This window comes from Terrapene carolina, unplaced genomic scaffold, assembly GCF_002925995.2.
Source record: "Terrapene carolina triunguis isolate 2854851 unplaced genomic scaffold, T_m_triunguis-2.0 Scaffold147, whole genome shotgun sequence".
Taxonomy (NCBI): Eukaryota; Metazoa; Chordata; order Testudines; family Emydidae; genus Terrapene; species Terrapene triunguis.
The window spans coordinates 7,426,528-7,446,081 of record NW_020664498.1 but is presented as its reverse complement, the minus strand read 5'-3'; the positions used below and the strand labels follow the sequence as shown (position 1 = coordinate 7,446,081).

At 45.8% G+C, this 19,554-nt stretch overlaps 1 protein-coding gene across 2 annotated transcripts in view; it reads left to right on the top strand.

The window, feature by feature from the left end:
- The window catches only part of LOC112113887 (gamma-tubulin complex component 2), a 110,060-nt gene that overhangs the window by 10,603 nt on the left and 79,903 nt on the right, over window positions 1-19,554 (top strand). For both annotated transcript variants that reach the window (XM_026653708.1, XM_026653707.1), the window contains exons 4-6: window positions 73-249; window positions 3,669-3,828; window positions 17,613-17,820. In XM_026653708.1, the coding sequence (XP_026509493.1) occupies window positions 73-249; window positions 3,669-3,828; window positions 17,613-17,820 (545 nt within the window). The remainder of the gene's footprint in view (window positions 1-72; window positions 250-3,668; window positions 3,829-17,612; window positions 17,821-19,554) is intronic.

The window sequence follows — 19,554 nt, the reverse complement described above, 5'->3', positions numbered from 1 at the left end:
TCTAGAGCATCTTGTCTAAATCCTTGTTCTGATGCGTTTGTGAATAAGCTTTTTGTTGTTGTGTATTTGTAGACACTCCAGTATTTACAGCAGAATGCTAAGGAAAGGGCAGAACTTGCAGTGAATGCCACAGCAAGTGGCAGCATCAGTTTTACCATTCCCTCAGCAACTTCCAAGATATCCATGCAGGAACTTGAGGAGTTACGCAAGCAACTTGGCAGTGTAACAACCAGCTCCAGTGTACAGCAGGTACTGTCTCTTCCACAGTCTGGAGATACAAGACTGCCTTGAGAGTGTAGGGCTTTAATCTTTATCTTTTATTATCTTGTGGTGTAATTGTGGCAAAGTGGGAATTTTCTGTAATATTTTTATAAATCCTATGTGTGCCTCACTATCCCTCTGTACTTTGCATTGCTTCCCAGCGGAAGGAAAAAGGGTAAGTCTTCTCTTGGGTAGGGGAAGAGACACAGGACATGGTGTGGGTGTCACCTTGCTATCTGATCTGCAGTAAATAGGATAATTAAGGAACTGGTCAAAACTGATGAAGATCAACATAGGGTCCAAAGGGACAATGAAAGCCCCAACGACTGAACAATTGACACTCAATACTAGGTAGATGGAGTTGCAAACTCAGCATGGCCCTGCCTGGAGGCAGAGGACTGGGAGGGCATAAAGAGTGGGCTTCCGGAAGAAGCAGGCTGCTCTCTTCTGGGACTGAAAAAGAAGTCAGAGAGACAGCCTAAAAAGGAGTCCACTATAGCTTGGATGGTGGATTGCTCTAGCTAGACCAACATGGACTATGTTTTAACATTTGTTTCTCTATGCTAACTCAAGGACTTCCAGTGCTGTATTCCAATTCACTTATAAATCCTGCTCTCTTGTGAAAATGCTGTTTGGTGTCACTGCAAATACTTGCTGGGATGCATCATTCCTTGAAGAATGTACAAGTCTCTAACCAGCAGTCTATTTCAGTTGGACACATTGAGCAGAGCTCACAGTATGAAGCTGAAATTCTGGAGTCAAGCGGTTCAGTCTTGGGGGCAGTGAGGCCAGATGGCCTACTCTGAAGGAAGAGACCGACCCTTTGGTGGTCTAGCACACTGAAAAGATTCCTCCAAAAGATTGTTTAAAAGCTGGGGCATAGCACAGATTCTGTGGATCTGTGTATGACTGTAACAGAATCCCAGTGCAGGAAGGCAAGGAACTGACAGGTATCTGGTCGAGAGTTTCATCTGGCCTGACCAGTTCAGTGTTCCTTCATTCACTAATATCATAACCTGTATATAAAAGGTGTCATGTAAGTTATCAATAGAAAGCTAATAACATACTGATCATTAATATTATTCTGCCGTGTATATACAGAGGATACATTCAAAATTGCAAATGTATTGGGAATTATGATCTTGAAGTGTGTTTGCAAGGCATGGTTGAAGTTACTCCAACCTAGACAAAGGTACTTCCAAGGTACATTAAGAGACCGTGGGAATGCATTTACATAGAAGGTAAACAGTACCATCAAGCTAACAAGGGGAGGAGATAACCATTCAGCATCATGTCAGCGGGGAGATTGCAGGAACAGATCAATTTATATTTTAACAAACCAGCTGGGAAAGAAGCCAGCATGGAACTTCCTTCCCCACAAGACTCCATATCTCCTTCCTCACAGCGTGAATGAACTTTATTTGGGGGTAACTGTCAGGAGAATCCATTTCAAAGGTTCACTGTACTATAAAAGAGAGAGGCAAAGAACCTCAGGTTATCTTTCATCTAAGAAGACAAAGAACGGAGCACTTTGGACTTGGTGACAGAGCCTGACCAAGTGGGTGGTCAGCCATGTTGCTGGAAGGTACTGTGGTAAGAATCTTTCTTTGAACCAGGACTGTAGTTTTGTTAAGTCTTGGTCTCTAGAAAGCATTTTTCACTTTTATTTGCTTGTAACTATTTCTAACTCTGTCCTTTATACTTGAACTCACTTAAAATCCTATTTCCTTTTGATAATAAACTTGTTTTGCTTTTAATCTAAACCAACCTAATGCTGTGTTGGAATTGAAGTGATAGTTAACTCCAGTTATAGTGATAAGCTGTGCACTTTGTCTCTTTAGAGGAGCAAACAAACCTTATTCCTCTGAATGGTTCAGGAAAGGGGTTGGACATTGCAAAGTACACAGTTTTGGGAAAATTCGTGACTGAGCGGTATTTGGTTACACTTGGCAAGATGACCCTGAGCAGGTGGAGTCTAGAATGTGATTGTGTTGTAACAAGCAGACTGCTGGAGTCAGAACTGATCCGGGGCAGCTTATTACACACTCAGATCATGCTTGTATGCTGGCTGGGAGCATCCAGCTACAGCAGCAGAGCATTTTAAGGCACTCAGAGTTACAGGGCAAGTGATGACAACCTCTCACTGGTGTGGATTGCACGTAGAGCATGACACAGTGATAGTAATATAGTCTGGAAGTACAGAAATCCAGTATAAGAGCTGTCCTAAACCCCCATTCACCACCAAGAAGATAGGGTTCTTTTCTGGCTATGGGGTTGCACCTTGAATGCACACTCCTCTTCCGGTGTCTTCATGACATTTATCCCTGGGACAGTGTGATGTGCTGTTCTATTGCAGTAACTAGTGGCAGTGCCTGTTCATCTGACTTAAGTCCTTGGTTCTCTCATTAGAACTCCTGCCAGTGTCTAGTCCTCAGGATTAGCCTTGTGACTGTTGGGCTCAGAAGCCCAAACTGTTGAAAGGAGAAGGGGATCAGACCATGAGCTGCCTCCTCATCTGGTCCTAATTTTAGAAAGGGAGATTGCATGCAATAGAGGGCCCCAAGCATCTGGTTGCTTTGCTTGTGCTTAAGGCTAGCCCTACTAATGCCAGAAGTGTTTGGAGATGGAACTGGCCAAGGTGGAGGTAATGGTATTGTTGGAAGAGAAAGAAGTGGAAAAGACCAGAACATAGAGAATTCATCCCACCACAGATGATATATGGGGTTGGTTAGACGAGAAGCCCAGAGTCCAGCAAAGCCAGTTCCTACATCAGGGAGGACTTGGGATATTTTTATGAGCATCTGCATATTCTGGAGAGCACTGGGTCAATGTGTGCCAGGGATTCCAGGGGAGAATGGTGCATTGGGGTGGGAAAGTGCCATGCATTTCCTCAGATGCTCATTATTCCTAGAGCTGTTCTGTGGTTTGTTAGCCAACATGTTGTTCTCTACATAATTTGGAAGATGGGATTTAATTCTAGGTTGTGACCCAGATTTCAACCCATAGTCAATTGTCACAGTTGAGAAATAAAACTCTAAAATCACCATTTATTCTGTGGACAATGGTAAACTCTACCTGAGAATGGCAAAATGCAAAAATGATGTCTTCCGTGGTACTGGCCAGTCCCTTGTAGGCACAAAAGTTAACCTGCCTTTCTGTCTTATTATAGTGACTGAGCACTAGAGTTGGGAATGGAAAAGCCAGGCTGTTTTGTCTTTACTTAGAAGCTTTATTTATTTCAATAACATACAAAGAAACAAACCCTGCAGTGTTGTAACCAATAGCCAGGTCCTGCATCCTGTTCTCTCCACTGTTGTCCTCAGATTGACTAGTAATAGATGTGTAGTTTGAAATGATGCTTTTCCAGGTCGGTGTTTTTAAAGAAGCCCCTCTCTCCTTTCTGACAGCCTCTTGAGCTTATACGAAAGATACTCCGAGACAAGCAAAACAAGAAGAATTCTGGCCAGCCTATTCCAGTATTTCCAGCCTGGGTGTATGAGAGATCTGCACTTAATGGGGATTTCTTAATTGGCTCCAGTTTAAGCACTGACACAACAGTGCCTATAGGTATGTATCACACAGACAAAAATGACGAGTGTTTTATTCAGTGTATTTGCTCTCTGGTCTCATTCAGATTTCACCAAATACTCAAGATGAGGAGAAAGCTTAGCTCCAGTTAACTCTGCTAAGGCAGAAATGGGCTGAGAGAATAGCTTTAAGGCTTTGTTTACAGTATTTGTCAATACTGAATCCGAGCCCCAAAATTTCATTGGATGCCATGTGTGAAACCAGATGATAACACATCTGTTTGCTCCAGTCAGACCCCAGTGTGACAGGTTTCTTCAGATCCTGTAGCTCCTCGGAAAGATGGGGCCTTCTGAGATCATGGCCATTCAGATAACTCATCCCCACCTGGGTGCATGTCAGAAACATCTGGCCAAAGCATCAGGAATCAATGTCATCTGATGGCTCTGAGGGATGGGATGTAGGATGACTCGGAAATGTCATAGTGCTAGTCCTGACTGTATACTCTGTCAGATCAGTTCATACAAGATTTTCTCTGGAGCCACCTTCCCCCAGCATTGTGGAGATGAAAATGATGGTTGTTCTTTGAGTGATTGCACGTGTCTGTGCCACTGTTGGTATGTGTGCACACCTCGTGTACAGATATCAGAGAACTTTTCCCTCTGAAGCACCAATCGGCAGCTCAAGCGCCCTCTGCCATCATGCACCATTGGGTGCAGGTATAAGAGGATGGAACCACCCCTGACCCTTCTGTTCCTTCTTACCACCAGTGACAGTTGTTGAAGCGCTCCAACAGTCTTGATATTGCAAGTTTTTTCCCTCACACTTTGTATATAGTATGTTTGTTCTCTTTAGTAATTAATTAGGTATAGAGTATAATTAGTGTTAGTGATAGGTTTTAGTTTTAGGTCCTTTTTGGACTAAATTTGAATTTTGGGACCAGTATTGGAGCCATGCGTAGTTCTCCAGGGATTAAGTCCTGCTGGTCCTGTGCCAGGCCAGTGTTGGTCAGTGATAAGTATCACATTTGTAAAGGATTTTTGCCTCTCTAAAAAAAGATAGAACAGCGAGAATTAAGTGTCTTCCTATGGAGGCAGCAAGCCGTCTGATTCAGAGCATGTTCTGAGTGCTGCACTTTAAGTATGGAGTACACTATCTGAGATGTCTACAGCATCTTGATCTGTCAAAGAAGAGAGAGATCTTCCAAAGACCCGGAACCCCATTCAGCAAGATCATTGCTGCCAAGGCCACCTAGAGGCAAAGACTCTGGGGGACACTCTGAGGGTGAGTGTTCCCCAGAGTGCTCCTCATCTGGAAAGGGGTTTTTGTCAATTTTGGAACTTTTGCAACTTCCATTGCGGCTGACCCCTGAAGTTCCTATGCAAAGACAGCAAGCCCAAGACCCAGTTCAGGTACCGATGATGCTAGAGGCATACACAGCTGCCAGAGAACTACTCAATCTTTCTGTACCAGTGTCCCTGGTGGTACAGGAAGAATTTCAGCCAGTAGTGGTGACTGCAGTTCCTACACTAGCTCTGCTAGAGCATGCAACCTGATGCCCTCTACACTTCTAGTACCTAAGAGCCAGTACATTCCAGAGGAAACCCACCATTAAAATCCTCAGTACCACCATCCCCAGGCTCAGCTTATCTATTTCCTGTCCACACAGGATCTGCTCCACTCTTATCGCAGGACTCAGAGTCATCTCCTTCAGACTCAGAGTTTGGGTCTGTGTCCCATTCAAAACGGGATGCATACCCCTCCATGAGAGCCTTGGGGTCCATGGGTCTCACAGCAGTCCCAGCAGTAAGCACATCTCAAGGCACAATGGCCTGTGCAAGCACAGGCCTCACCACCACGTCAGTGGCCTTTCTGGACTCTGTGGGGTGTCTCTCCCCTGCTAGGACCTTACCTCACCCACCTCAGTTGACTTCTTTGAGGGTGTACTGAGATCATTGGCACTGCAGAGAACATTCTCTGACACCCAGTGCAGGTACCAAGCAGCTGGAAGTTGCTCAGACAGCTCCTCCATCACAAGAGAGACCAGACATTGCTTCAGCATCCTGGTACAGTCTTCCTTATCACCAGATGAGGCTATAGAGATGGTGAGCAATTCACTGACACAGGAAGATTACCAGGCTCACAAAGAACTGCTTAAAAGGGTGGCCTTAGTGTAAGACATTCGGGTGGAATTGGTCTGCAAGAAATCTTATAAACTAGTGGACATATTCGCTTCGACAGGTTCCTCCAAGTGGTGCACCTGATTAATGAAGCAATTCTGGAGCCACTCAGAACACTGTGGCACACCCTTTCTTCCCTAGCTCCTACAGCAAAATGTGCCCTTTCTAAGCATTTTGAATACATTCACCCTCCCCCAGACTCTTGATGGTGGCAGCAGATAATGAGTGAATGAGGCAGGGGCACCAAGCATCGACGCAAAAGGGGAAGGAATCAAAGAGACTGGACTAGTTTGGTTGCAAACTTTATTAGATGATAGGGCTGTAACTCAGACTTGCTAACCAGCAAGCTCTTCTAAGTCGAGTTGATTTCACTCTGTGGGAAAACATGAAGTTTAAAGACAGGCTACCAGAGGACTTCAGGCAGGAATTTAATGTGGTGGTGGAAGAGGGCAAGCTGGTGGCCAGGACAGCTTGGATACAGCAGACTCAGCATCTTGGCTGCAGTCATCCGATCTTCCTCCTGAAGTACAACAGAACATTCAAGTTCTGCCCTTTGAAGGGCCTCCCTCTTTGTGGGGAAAAAATGGACGATAGGCCATGTAGCCTAAAAGATTCCAGGACAACTCTGAAGTTGCTTGGAGTCAACACACTGTGACAAGGAGGAAGCAGTTCCAGCCCCAGCAAGCTCACAGTTATCAGAGGTTTATCCCATGGACCCAAGACCTTCCAAGAAAAAGGGGCAGGAATTACAGGCATTGACCACCTCCGCCCCCTCTTCCTTTGTGACAGCAGGTTCCTCTCGACTAGCAGTTCAGTCTAAGCATGCATTTTGACAGGTTTGTTGATGGCAATATTACAGTTCCTACAGGCCCATCTGTTCCTTCCCATATGTTTTCCAATCATCTATCCCACTTCCTCTGTTCCTGGATTCATGTCACATTGAACTGGTGGGTCCTAAGCACAGTGATCCACCTTTCAGCTGTGGGGGTTCCCTAAGTGGATATGTTTGCCTCAAAGGCCAACAGAAAATGCTATCAGTTCTGCTCCCCGGGGTTCTGTCAAGGCTGATTCCCCACTCTGGCACTTAGAGTGCAGAAAGTGGGGGCCCGCAAGGATTCTAAAAATTAGAATATGCATGCTGTCAGACTTTTTAACCTTTTTACAGGTAAAGCAAGTAGAGAACAGCTGCCAAGAGGGATTTTATAGCTAATTGACTGGCTGGGTGTCCATAAAAGGGAACTTCCCCCTCCCCCCTTCACTTATCATAGGGTCACAGCTAGGTTCATTAACAAACGCTTTCCTGCTACTATGGAAGAACTCCCTGCTCTATGCCTTTTCTGATACCATTCCTGTCCAGAGTCTCATGCAAGACCAAACAGGACCATGCTTGCCTTATACAAATAGCACCAGCGTGGCTTTGGCAATACTAGATCTCAGCCCTACTAGCATTGTCGCTGAGACCTTTTCAGTCTCTCCTGTTGGATCCAAATGTGATTTCTCAAGACTTCGGCTGTCTGCTGTACCAGCACCTGCAAGCCCTCTGCTTAACAGCATGGATGCTTCATGGTTAACACCATTAGAAAGTGCTTGCTCGAAAGACGTTAAGGAAGTACTTCTGAATATCAAAAAGCCTTCAACCAGGCATACTTACCTGGCTAAATGGAAATGTTTTTATCTTGTCTTATTAGAAATGTGTCTCTTCAGAGCAAGCTTCCATTAACCATGTTTTGGACTATCTATTGCAACTAAAATACTAAGATATGACAGTTCTGTTAGAATACATTGGGCAGCTATTTGTTTATCACCGTTCAGTGGGTAATAGATTGCTTTTTTTTTAACTCCATAACTATCAGATTTCTAAAAGGGTTAGACAGGTTATATTCACAGGTACAAGAACTTGTTCCCCCATGGGATCTCAACCTGGTGCTAACAAATTAATGGGACCACCCTCTGAATCTCTCACGTCTTGCTCCATACTCCACCTCTGTATGAAAGTGGGGTTTCTTGGTTGCAAAACCTCCTTGTCCTTTTGCTCTTCCCATGGCTTTGTTCCTGGATCCCACCTTGTGACCTCGGTCCAGATTTGTTGCCTGACTAGCACATGCGGGTGGTTTCAGCATCCTCCCCTTCTGAGGATGCTGTGCAGTTCCATGACCTTGTGGATTGTATGGTAGCCATGTTGAACTTACCTTCAGTAGCTGTAGAGCAGTGGTTCCCAAAGTGGGGTTCGCGAACCCCTGGGGGTTCGCAGGATGTTTCAGGGGGTTCGCAAGAAAAATTTCATTAATGGCGGCCAGAGGACTCTGCTGGGACCCAGTTGCAGGGCAGACAGCCCGAGCCCCAGGGAGAGCAGGGCCGGGCAGTTTGAGCTGGCAGCCCGAGTCCTCCCCTGTCAGCCAGGGAGCCGGCAGCCTGAGCCTCGTGGAGAGCGGGGCCAGGCAGTTTGATCCAGCAGCCCGAGCCCTTCCCTGTCAGCCAGGGAGCCGGCAGCCCGAGCCTTGGGGGCCGGGCAGTTGGGGCAGGCAGCCCGAGTCCCGGCGGTCAGTGGGGGAGCCGGCAGCCCGAACCACAGCGCTCCGCGCAGGGCTGGCAGCCTGAGCCCCAGGGAGAGCGGGGCCGGGCAATTGGGCCCAGCAGCCTGAGCCCTGTCCCCGTCAGCGGGGGAGCCGGCAGCCTGAACCCCAGCGCTCTGCGCGGGGCTGGCAGCCCGAGCCCCAGGGAGAGCGGGGCCGGGCAGTAGGGGCTGGCAGCCCAAGCCCCGCCCCCATCAGCGTGGGAGCCGGCAGCCCGAACCCCCAGCCCGAGCCCCAGGAATTTGCCAAATCTCATCTAAAGCCAGAACCACAGCCCTCCTTGTTACCACCAGCCACAACCTCACCCGAAACTAGAGATGGGTGAAAAATACCAAGCATTTTTCACAGAAAGTTTTGAATTTTTTTTCACATTTTTCAAAATTCCCCAAGAAAAATTTACAAAAAACTGAAACGGAAAAATGGTCCATTTTCAAAAACTGTTTTTCATGAAACATTTTTCTGATTTTTGAAAACCAAAAATGAATTTATTTTTATTCGAAACCATTTTATTTTATTTTTTTTAAACAAAAGCCCAAAAAAATTTTACAGAAACATTTTTGGTTTCTGGTTTTTCTATGTTCGTTAAAAAAAGTTTCAATTAAAAATATTTTTCAGAGGTTCATAGATTCCGGGGCCCGGCAATTGGGGCATCCATCACACTGAGGAAATTTAAACTTAAATCTCTGAAAATATTCATTTTTAGGAGGGTGTTCACGAGATTTCACAATTTAGTGAAAGGGGTTCACGGGCTGTTAAAGTTTGGGAACCATTGCTGTAGAGGAAACCTCCCATCCAGTATTTGATGATGTTGGAGCTACCTCCATGAATAGGTTGTCGCTTCCTATCTTGGATGTTTTTTTGCAACTTGCTATGGCTATTTGGTCAACTCTAGCTTCCTGTCAGCCTGTTAAGTGCTAGAATTATTAATAATATTTGAAATCATTATTATTAATAGGGCAAACCACCAAACATCAATTTAACTATAAATTCCTTTATTAAGTCCAAAGGCCAAATGGTATTTTATGCTCTAAACATGTCTAACAGACTAAAAATAAGCAGTCACTTCACCCAATATAGTAACAAAGTATTCATAAGCATGTGATCAGTATACTTACAAATAGGCCAGACCTAGGGAAAGCCATCTCATCCTGTCATGCTCCAACATGATTAGGTGGTGTCTGACAACTCTTAGATTCATAACTCTTTTTATACCCTTGAAAAACAAATAATGTGATAGCCAATTACTACTTTAGCTAACTAATTTGAGACAGGATTACCCTAGTTTTGAATTTTAATTCAAATAAGATGTGCGACATCTTCTTTCCCAAGGTCTTTCCTCCTTATCAGGGAATTAGCAAGGGGGGTTAATGGGCCCACTTCACCTTGAATAGTCCCTTGAAATATGTATTAACTACTTATGCTAAACAATCTGTTTCACCTTGTATTTAGCTGTGACACTCCGAGTATGTTTCCCAGATCTGAAGAAGAGCTAGCTCTATGTAAACTCAAACGTTTGTGTCTCTCACCAACAGAAGTCGGTCCACTAAAAGATATTACCCCCTACCCACTTTGTTTTTCTAATACCAGAAGGTGATCCTCTTCCTGGGTCTCATGGGGTTGACGGCAGCTACCGCTTATGTAGCCCCCTTTAACCCTATCAGAATGTTCAGGGTGTTTTGAGTTTATATACCCAGTCAGGACTGTCTTCATATGTTTGTCACCATGTCTCAGGATGTTCTGAATTTGCTGAGGTAGTGAACAAACAGATCAAGCGTTCTCAGGAATGTTCTGTTCAATTGGCCTTCATCAATTATAATGTCAGATACTTCCAACGCTGGATGAGGATCCCATTTAGCTCAACTTACAATCTAAAGTCACTGGGCTTTTCAGGGAAAGAGCTTTGCACATTAATCATGGAATCAGCCATTGGCTTGGTTCTCAGATCGTTCCTCCAGAGCTTTGCATATTAATTATAGAATCAGCCATTGGCTTGGTTCTCAGATTGTTCTCAGATGGTATGCAATGACCAGCCAGTGAGAGAAGCATTCACCAACCCCTGCTTGAACAGAACTTGTTTATCACCTTCTGGCGACCTGTCTTAACTCACATACCTTAAGAACATAGTGTATCTATACTGAAAACAACTCCTTAAATATCTGTACATATATCTTGCAGTGATTAGGATGACCAGTGCATTACTGGCTGTTGGTAGAGACCTCACATGCCACCCTTTGGCATGCTATTATGTAAACATCAGATCTAGGGGTTTCCTGTAAACCCCTATGTACCTCTTATTCCTGCTGCCAGTTGGCACCAAGGCCTCCCTGGATCACAGGCCTTCTGTATGCTTTCACTCCTTTCCATTTTAATGTAGAAAGTGGTGAAGATTTGTCAGGACAGCAAAAATTATATTGATTGCCCCAGCTTGGCCAAAACAGCAGTGATACATGGATCTGCATCAGCTGTCAGACAGATAAAACATGCGTCTTCCTCTGTTTCGAAATATCTTGTCACAATAACAAGACAGGATTCTTTGTTCAAATCTACAGTTGCTTCATCCGACAGGTTAGGCTATCGGACTTGACTAGTCTTGAGCCATCATGTTCTTCGTTGGTACAAAACGTTCTGCTTAGTTCTAGAAGGCTGTCTACAAGATAGTGTTACCTGTTAAAATGGACCAGATTTGTTGCTTAGTTGAGGGATAAATTTGACTTTCTAGTGACAGCTTCCATACCCTGTATTTTGCAATATTTAATGTACTTAGCGTCTGAAAGATTGTCTAATTTGTCTTTAAAAGTTCATCTGGCTGTTGTTTCAGTTTACCATGTTTTGATCATTACTTGAATGCTTTGTGTATTGTTCTTTTGTTTTATTCATCTATTAAAGCAGTCTTCGTTACTGCTATTACATCAGCCAGAAGGGTGAGTGCATTGCACGCCCTGATTGCTAACCTGCCATTTATGAATTTTGACAAAGATTAGGTGGTTCCTACGCCTGATCCCAGGTTTTTATCAAAAATAGTGTCTGAGTTTCATATCAATCAGACAATTAATTTACCAGTTTTCTTTCCAAAACCTCATGTAGTTAAAGGAGTGTCTGCCTTACATACTTTCGGTGCTAGGTGAGCTCTTGCATACTACTCAGATGGCATTAAGAGTTTTAGGAAGTCATCTAGACTGTTTATTATACTAAGAATCATGAGTCATGCTGTGTCTGCTCAGACTACTTCCAGATGGGTTAAACAATGCATTGTTCAGTGTTGAGAGTTATGGAAATTCCTGAGCTGCCTGTTTTGCGGTCTCATTCTATTAGAGCTGTAGCTGCATCTTTTGCTTGTTTTAAATGTGTTCCTATTAGAGAAATTTGTAAAGCTGCTATTTGGAAGTCAGTATACACATTCACTAAACATTAGGCACTGGATCTAGTGTCTAGAGCAGATGCCAAATTTGGCAGAGAGGTGGCTCAATCGTTATTACTGAGGGAGGTTGTGGAATCCACATCATTGGAGGTTTTTAAGAACAAGTTGGACAAACAACTGTCGGGTGGTCCCGGTTTATTTGGTCCTGCCTTACCACAGGGGTCTGAACTAGATGATCTCTCAAGATCCTTTCCAGTTCTGCATTTCTATGGTTCGATGATGATTTAATTAGGACTCTGTTCTCATCTTCAGGGTTTTTCAGCACTGCTTGTCAATCTACCTGTAAATAGGAATATCTAGAGCCACTCTAAAAAGAAATGAAGGTTACTTATTTGTAATCAGATTTCTTTGCGTTTACTCTGCATAGTCACACTTTCCCCTTTTTCTCAGAGCCCTATCCAGGTCTTCTGGGTTGGCAGCGGAAGGAACTGAGGTGGTAGAGGGAGCAGCCTTCCCTTTTATAGCCTCACCCTCGGAATGTTCAGAGACACCCAGAGAAGGAGTAGGAGGGGGTGGTACACAGGTGCTCCAATAGGTACTGCCTGGAGTGGGAGACAGTTCTACCATTGGGCGCCCTCAGGCAGTGCAGAGTCCATAAGTGTGAATACTCAGTCATCTTGAAGAACTCCAGTTACAAGTAAGTAACCTTCATTTATTTTTACTGAAAAATTTCAACTCTAGGAAAACTGACAAGAATGGTACTTCCCCAGTTCCAGTACAATTAGATTAGTGAGCAGAGTACAGTTGGGAAGATCAGAGGTGCAAAGTGAATGTAATTTGTTCCATAGCTATCATGGTCATATACGTTGGGTATGTATGTATATCTGTATAACTTATATTTTGGCACACAAACAAAGTAAAGGATTCTGTTCTCTGGTTTAGAAATCTAGGTGGACATTTTATGGATTTTGCCACAGATGAATTATTTTCCATCCCTTACACACACAAAGGGTATATCTACACTACGGGATTAATCCGAATTTAGATAATTCGAATTTGGGAAACAGATTGTATAAATTCGATTGTATGCGGCCACACTAAGCACATTAATTCGGTGGTGTGCGTCCATGTACCGGGGCTAGCGTCGATTTCTGGAGCGTTGCACTGTGGGTAGCTATCCCATAGTTCCCGCAGTCTCCTCTGCCCATTGGAATTCTGGGTTTAGATCCCAGTGCCTGATGGGACAAAAAACATTGTCGCAGGTGGTTCTGGGTACAGCCTCACCCCTCCCTCCCTCCCTGCATGAAAGCAACGGACGGCAGACAACCACTTCGCGCCTTTTTTCCTGGGTGAACACTGCAGACTCCATACCACGGCAAGCATGGAGCCCGCTCAGCTCCAGACAGCAGTCATGAACATTGTAAACACCTCGTGCATTCTCGTGGAGTTTATGCTGAGCCAGGACCAGAAAAACGAGGCGAGGAGGCGGCGGCGGGAGCGCAGCGACCAGCGTGATGAGGACATGGACACGGACACAGAATTCTCTCAAACCACGGGCCCCGGTGCTTTGGAGATCATGATGTTAATGGGGCAGGTTCTATCCATGGAACGCCGATTCTGGGCAAGGGAAACAAGCACAGACTGGTGGGACCGCATAGTGTTGCAGGTGTGGGATGATTCCCAGTGGCTGCGGAACTTTCGCATGCGTAAGGGCACTTTCATGGAACTTTGTGACTTGCTGTCCCCTGCCCTGAAACGCCAGAATACCAAGATGAGAGCAGCCCTCACAGTTGAGAAGCGAGTGGCGATAGCCCTGTGGAAGCTTGCAACGCCAGACAGCTACCGGTCAGTCGGGAATCAATTTGGAGTGGGCAAATCTACTGTGGGGGCTGCTGTGATGCAAGTAGCCAAAGCAATCATTGAGGTGCTGCTACGAAAGGTAGTGACTCTGGGGAAATGTGCAGGTCATAGTGGATGGCTTTGCTGCAATGGGATTCCCTAACTGTGGTGGGGCGATAGATGGCATCCATATCCCTATCTTGGCACCGGAGCACCAGGGCAGCCAGTACGTAAATCGCAAGGGGTACTTTTCAATGGTGCTGCAAGCACTGGTGGATCACAAGGGACGTTTCACCAACATCAACGCGGGCTGGCCGGGAAGGGTTCATGATGCTCGCGTCTTCAGGAACACTATTCTGTTTAAAGGGCTGCAGCAAGGGACTTACTTCCCGGACCAGAAAATAACCGTTGGGGATGTTGAAATGCCAATAGTTATTCTTGGGGACCCAGCCTACCCCTTAATGCCATGGCTCATGAAGCCATACACAGGCAGCCTGGACAGGAGTCAGGAGCTGTTCAACTACAGGCTGAGCAAGTGCAGAATGGTGGTAGAATGTGCATTTGGCCGTTTAAAAGGTCGCTGGCGATCGCTACTGACTCGCTCTGACCTCAGCCAAACCAATCTCCCCATTGTTATTTCTGCTTGCTGTGTGCTCCACAATCTCTGTGAAAGTAAGGGGGAGACCTTTATGGCAGGGTGGGAGGCTGAGGCAAATCGCCTGGCCACTGATTACGCGCAGCCAGACACCAGGGCGATTAGAAGAGCACACCAGGAAGCAGTGTGCATCAGAGAAGCTTTGAAAACCAGTTTCATGACTGGCCAAGCTACAGTGTGAAAAATTTCTGTTTGTTTCTCCTTCATGAGAACCCGCCCCCTTTATTGACTCATTCTCTGTAAGTAACCCACCCTTCCCCTTCCCCCAGCTTGTTTTCAAACCAAATAAAGTCACTATCGTTTAAAAATCATTTATTCTTTATTCATAGATTATAAAAAGAGGGAGGGAACCCGGGTGGGGTTTGGGAGGAGGGAAGGAAAAGGCCATTAAGAAATGGTTAAAAAAATGACAGCCTTTTGCTTGGGCTGTCCACTGGGGTGGAATGGGAAGGTGTACGGAGCCTCCCCCCCCACGTTCTTACACGTCTGGGTGAGGAGGATATGGAACATGGTGAGGGGGGAGGGGGGTTATACAGGGGCTGTAGCGGCACTCTGTAATCCTGCTGCCGTTCCTGAAGCTCCACCAGACGCCAGAGCATGTCTGTTTGCTCTCGCAGTAGCCCCAGCGTTGCTTCCCGACTCCTCTGATCTTCCTGCCGCCACCTCTCATCTCGAGCGTCCCTCCTGTCCTCACGTTGGTCCCTCCTGTCCTCACGTTCACTGGTTTCTTTCCTATACTTTGAAACCGTGTTCTTCCACTCATTCAGATGAGCTCTGTCACTGCGGGTGGATTCCATGATTTCTGCAAACATGTCGTCTCGCGTCTTCTTCTTCCGACGCCTTATCTGTGCTAGCCTTCGGGATGGAGGAGGGAGGCTTGAAGAATTTGCAGCTGCAGGAGGGAGGGAAAAAATGAGAGAATTTTTTAAAAAGATACATTTTGCAGAACAATGCTTATACTTTTTCACGGTGACCAGCACTGTTCACATTACATAGCACATGTGATTTCTGTGCAAGGTCGCATTTTGCCTCTTAATATTGAGTGCCTGTGGCTTTGCTGCTAGAGATCACAGATGCAGGTCCGGGCAACAGAATTCGGCTTGCATGCAGCCATGGTAAGCCATTGTCTTTCGGCTTCTGCGCCCTCCTTTCCCACATACCAAAGCCCGTTGAGTGCTGCGGTTTTCCTGTTAACCTTCAGCAGCAGAAAACAAACTAACCCCCCCCCCCCCCCATCCACTTCTCTGGATGATCGCTTTATCCCTCCCCCCACCGCGTGGCAGGAACCAAACTAACACCCCCCACCCCGCCATGAATTCTCTGGGGTGATCGCTTTATCCCTCCCCCCACTGCATGGCTGGTATCAGGGAAGATCCCTGCTAGCCAAACGGGCAAAGCTCTGGGCCACCCCCCCCCCTCCCCGCGCTCGCCTAACTGCAGGGAAGGATTTCTTTTCAGCCACAGGCAAACAGCCCAGTAGGAACAGCCACCTCTGTCCCCTTAATTAAATTCCCGTATTTCAACCAGGTTACCATGAGCGATATCACTCTCCTGAGGATTACACAGCAAGATAAAGAACGGATGTTGCTTGAATGCCAGCAAACACCGGGACCATACGCTACCAGGCTTTGTCAGGCAATGATACCAGATTACTTGCTGCAAGCATGGCGCGGTCAAGTGTCCTACCATGGAGGACGGAATAAGGCTGCACTGCCCAGAAACCTTGTGGCAAGGCTTTTGGAGTACCTCCAGGAGAGCTTCATGGAGATGTCCCTGGAGGATTTCCGCTCCATCCCCAGACACATTAACAGACTTTTCCAGTAGCTGTACTGGCTGCGAATGCATCCCAAGTCCTCAGGGCAAAATAATCATTAAAAAACCTTGCTTTTAAAACAAGTTTTATATTTTAAAAGGTAAACTCACCTGAGGTCCCTTCCATGGGGTCGTGGTCTTGGATACTGGCTTGGGAGGGTTTGGAGGGTACTTCAGTCAGGCTGAGAAAAAGCTCCTGGCTGTTGGGGAGAACGGAGTGCTGGGTGCTCTCCGCAAGCTCGTCCTCCTCCTCCTCTTCCCCCTCCGCAGAATCCTCAGGTGTAGCTGATGAGATTATCCCCGCCTCAGATTCCACGATCACAGGTGGGGTAGTCGTGGCGGCCCCCCCTAGAATTGCATGCAGCTCGGCGTAGAAGCGGCATGTCCGCGGCTCTGACCCGGAGCGACCGTTTGCCTCCTTTGTTTTTTGATAGGCTTGTCTGAGCTCCTTCACTTTCACGCGGCACTGATCTGAGTCCCTATTGTGGCCTCTCTCCATCATGCCCTTGGAGATTTTTTCAAAAGTTTTAGCATTTCGTCTCTTTGAACGAAGTTCTGCTAGCACTGAATCCTCTCCCCATACAGCAATCAGATCCAGTACCTCCCGAACGGTCCATGCTGGTGCTCTTTTTCGATTATCAGCCTGCATGGTTACCTGTGCTGATGAGCTATCTGTGGTCACCTGTGCTCTCCACGCTGGGCAAACAGGAAATGAAATTCAAATGTTCGCGGGGCTTTTCCTGTCTACCTGGCCAGTGCATCCGAGGTCAGATTGCTGTCCAGAGCGGTCACAATGGTGCACTGTGGGATAGCTCCCAGAGGCCAATACCATCGAATTGCGGCCACACTACCCCTAATTCGAATTGACAAAATCGATTTTGGCGCTACTCCGCTCGTTGGGGTGGAGTACAGAAATCGATTTTAAGCGCCCTTTATTTCGAACTAAATGGCTCCGTTGTGTGGACGGGTGAAGGATTAATTCGAATTAACGCTGCTAAATCCGAATTAAAGTCGTAGTGTAGACCAGACCAAAGATGAGGTAACTTAGTTGTCTTCTCCTTGAGTCATAATATTTTCTGTTGAGGTCCAAGTACTAGATCAAAACTCTGCAATTTTTACTTAAAAAGTCTCGGTGCACTTTAGTCCATCTTCCCTGAAGATTGCTTTGGTTTATCCTTACTACAAGGCCTAATTTCACTCTGCTTGTACTAAAAGGTGGGAAGACAGCATTGCCATTGAGGAGAATGATGCATGCTGTCCCTTTTAACAGCACCTCATCTCCATGTTTCACTGTCTTTTAATCCAGCCTGAGCATACCAATCAAAAAGCCACAGAGGAATGAAAAAGGGCTGAGAATAGTTCTGTTGTGTTTTCAGATTTTGTACTTTTTGTCCTCTGTTTTCAAATAGGTACCTTACCCTTAGCTTCTCAGGAGTCCACAATTGTGGAAGACTTGCTGTATGTCTTGATTGGCGTGGATGGAAGATACATCACAGCACAGCCTCTCATAGGCAGGCAGAACCGAGCTTTCTTAGTGGATCCCAATTTGGACATGTCAGTCAAAGAGCTAGTGACCAGGATTCTTCCTGTAGCTGCGAGTTACTCCACTGTGACCAGGTATCCGATGTGGCCTTTGTTGTTCCCATGTCAGGATGTGTCTGTCTGGTTTGATCTGACACCCAGAATTGAATTACAGAATCTCAGTTTGTGATGTTTTATGCAATGTTTTATTTGCAAGTATGCTGCCTGGTTTAGAAACCACCTTAGTTTAGTTTATGCCCATTGGGATGTAAAATAAAAAAAAAAAACTCCTCAAAGTTGTGCAGCTGGCTTACAAGCCAACCCCTACCTGAGTCTCTATTGGGTCAGCACCTTAGCTTCAGCAGAGTGGAGCGGTAGTTGTGATGTCCTAGCATCACAGCTATTAATGTGGTTCAGGGCTTTTGGGATCTTAAATGGGGGCAGGAAGAGCAGTTTGTGGTGTTTGCATGCTGAATGCTTCTCTGAACTCTGGCTAGTGGGGTTGGGGTGACTGCTCACTGGGGACACTCAGCACATACTAGTGAAGTAAATGGTTTACTCCACTTTACTTATACATCTCCTATAAGTATTCTTCTTCTTTCATATGGCATTTAAAAAGCCACAGGCTGAGATTATAGCTGAATCTTGAGATTTGAAAACCATTCTAATGCTTCTGTGGTAGCTAGGTGGATCCCTTTGTGTCACCACTGTAAGTGTGAATGGGACAGTTGTCTGTGATGTGACTGTGATGAGGTACAAACCAGGCAACACAATTTGGTGATTTTTTTTTTTTTTTAATTTTCCATTTGTGGAAGAGATATTCACACCTGTATGTTGTCTGAAGTTGGTTATGTGCAGTTCACTGCCTATGGGGAAGACAGAATCCTGGGACTTCTGGGGGAGGAGATGACAATCTTCATGCAGTGTCCCCTGTTACATGCCAAAGCACAACAAATGTAATCAAATCAGCAACTGAACGTCCTTAAAGGACCACCCGATCAGAAAAACAACGGTGATAATGGCCCGTGTCAGGGCCAAACCTTTCCTATAAGTATTAATGATAGTTCTTAGAAAGGAGCTCACTTCACCTTCAAAGTATTATCCAATCTCTCATCTCCTTTCCTTTCCAAACTCCTCAGTCATGCCCTCACTACTTGCTCTCTGGAGTTCTTTTCCTCCAGCTCCTTCCTAGGGCTGCTCCATGTTGCTCCCACCCTCTATGCTCCCAAAAATTGTTCTCGCCAGAGCCTCAAATTATCTCTCCTGGCCAGATCTCAGGTCCTGTACTCCAGACTTCTGCCTTTGACACTATCAGCCATGCTCTTCCTCTTGAAGTCTTGTCCTCCTTTGGCTTTTGTGACTGTCTTTTTGTGGTTCTCTTACCTCTCTAATAATTTGCTCCAATGCCTCCCTTTCATCTTCCCCCACCCGTGCACACTTTCAATAGGTATCCCACAGGACTTCAGCCTTGGATCCATCCTATTCTCCTTCCTTATCCTATTGCTGGGTAATCTTATCCAGATGCCTACCATATTTACACTGATGACTCTCCAATCTACCTTTCCACTCCAGACCCCACTCCCTCCATCCAAATTTGCATCTCTGCCTGTCTATCTGAACATCTATCTCCTCAAGGGTGTCCAGCCACCAACTTAAACTCAGCATGGCCAAAACTGAACCCCGCTCCAAACCTTCCCCGTCTCTCACCTCTCTATCACTGTGGACCACATCACTGTACTCCTGTCACTCAGGCCAGTAACAGTCTCCACCCTCTCTCTAGACTCTCATATCCAGACCATGTTTCTTTTTCTGTTAACTTATTAGTGTTTT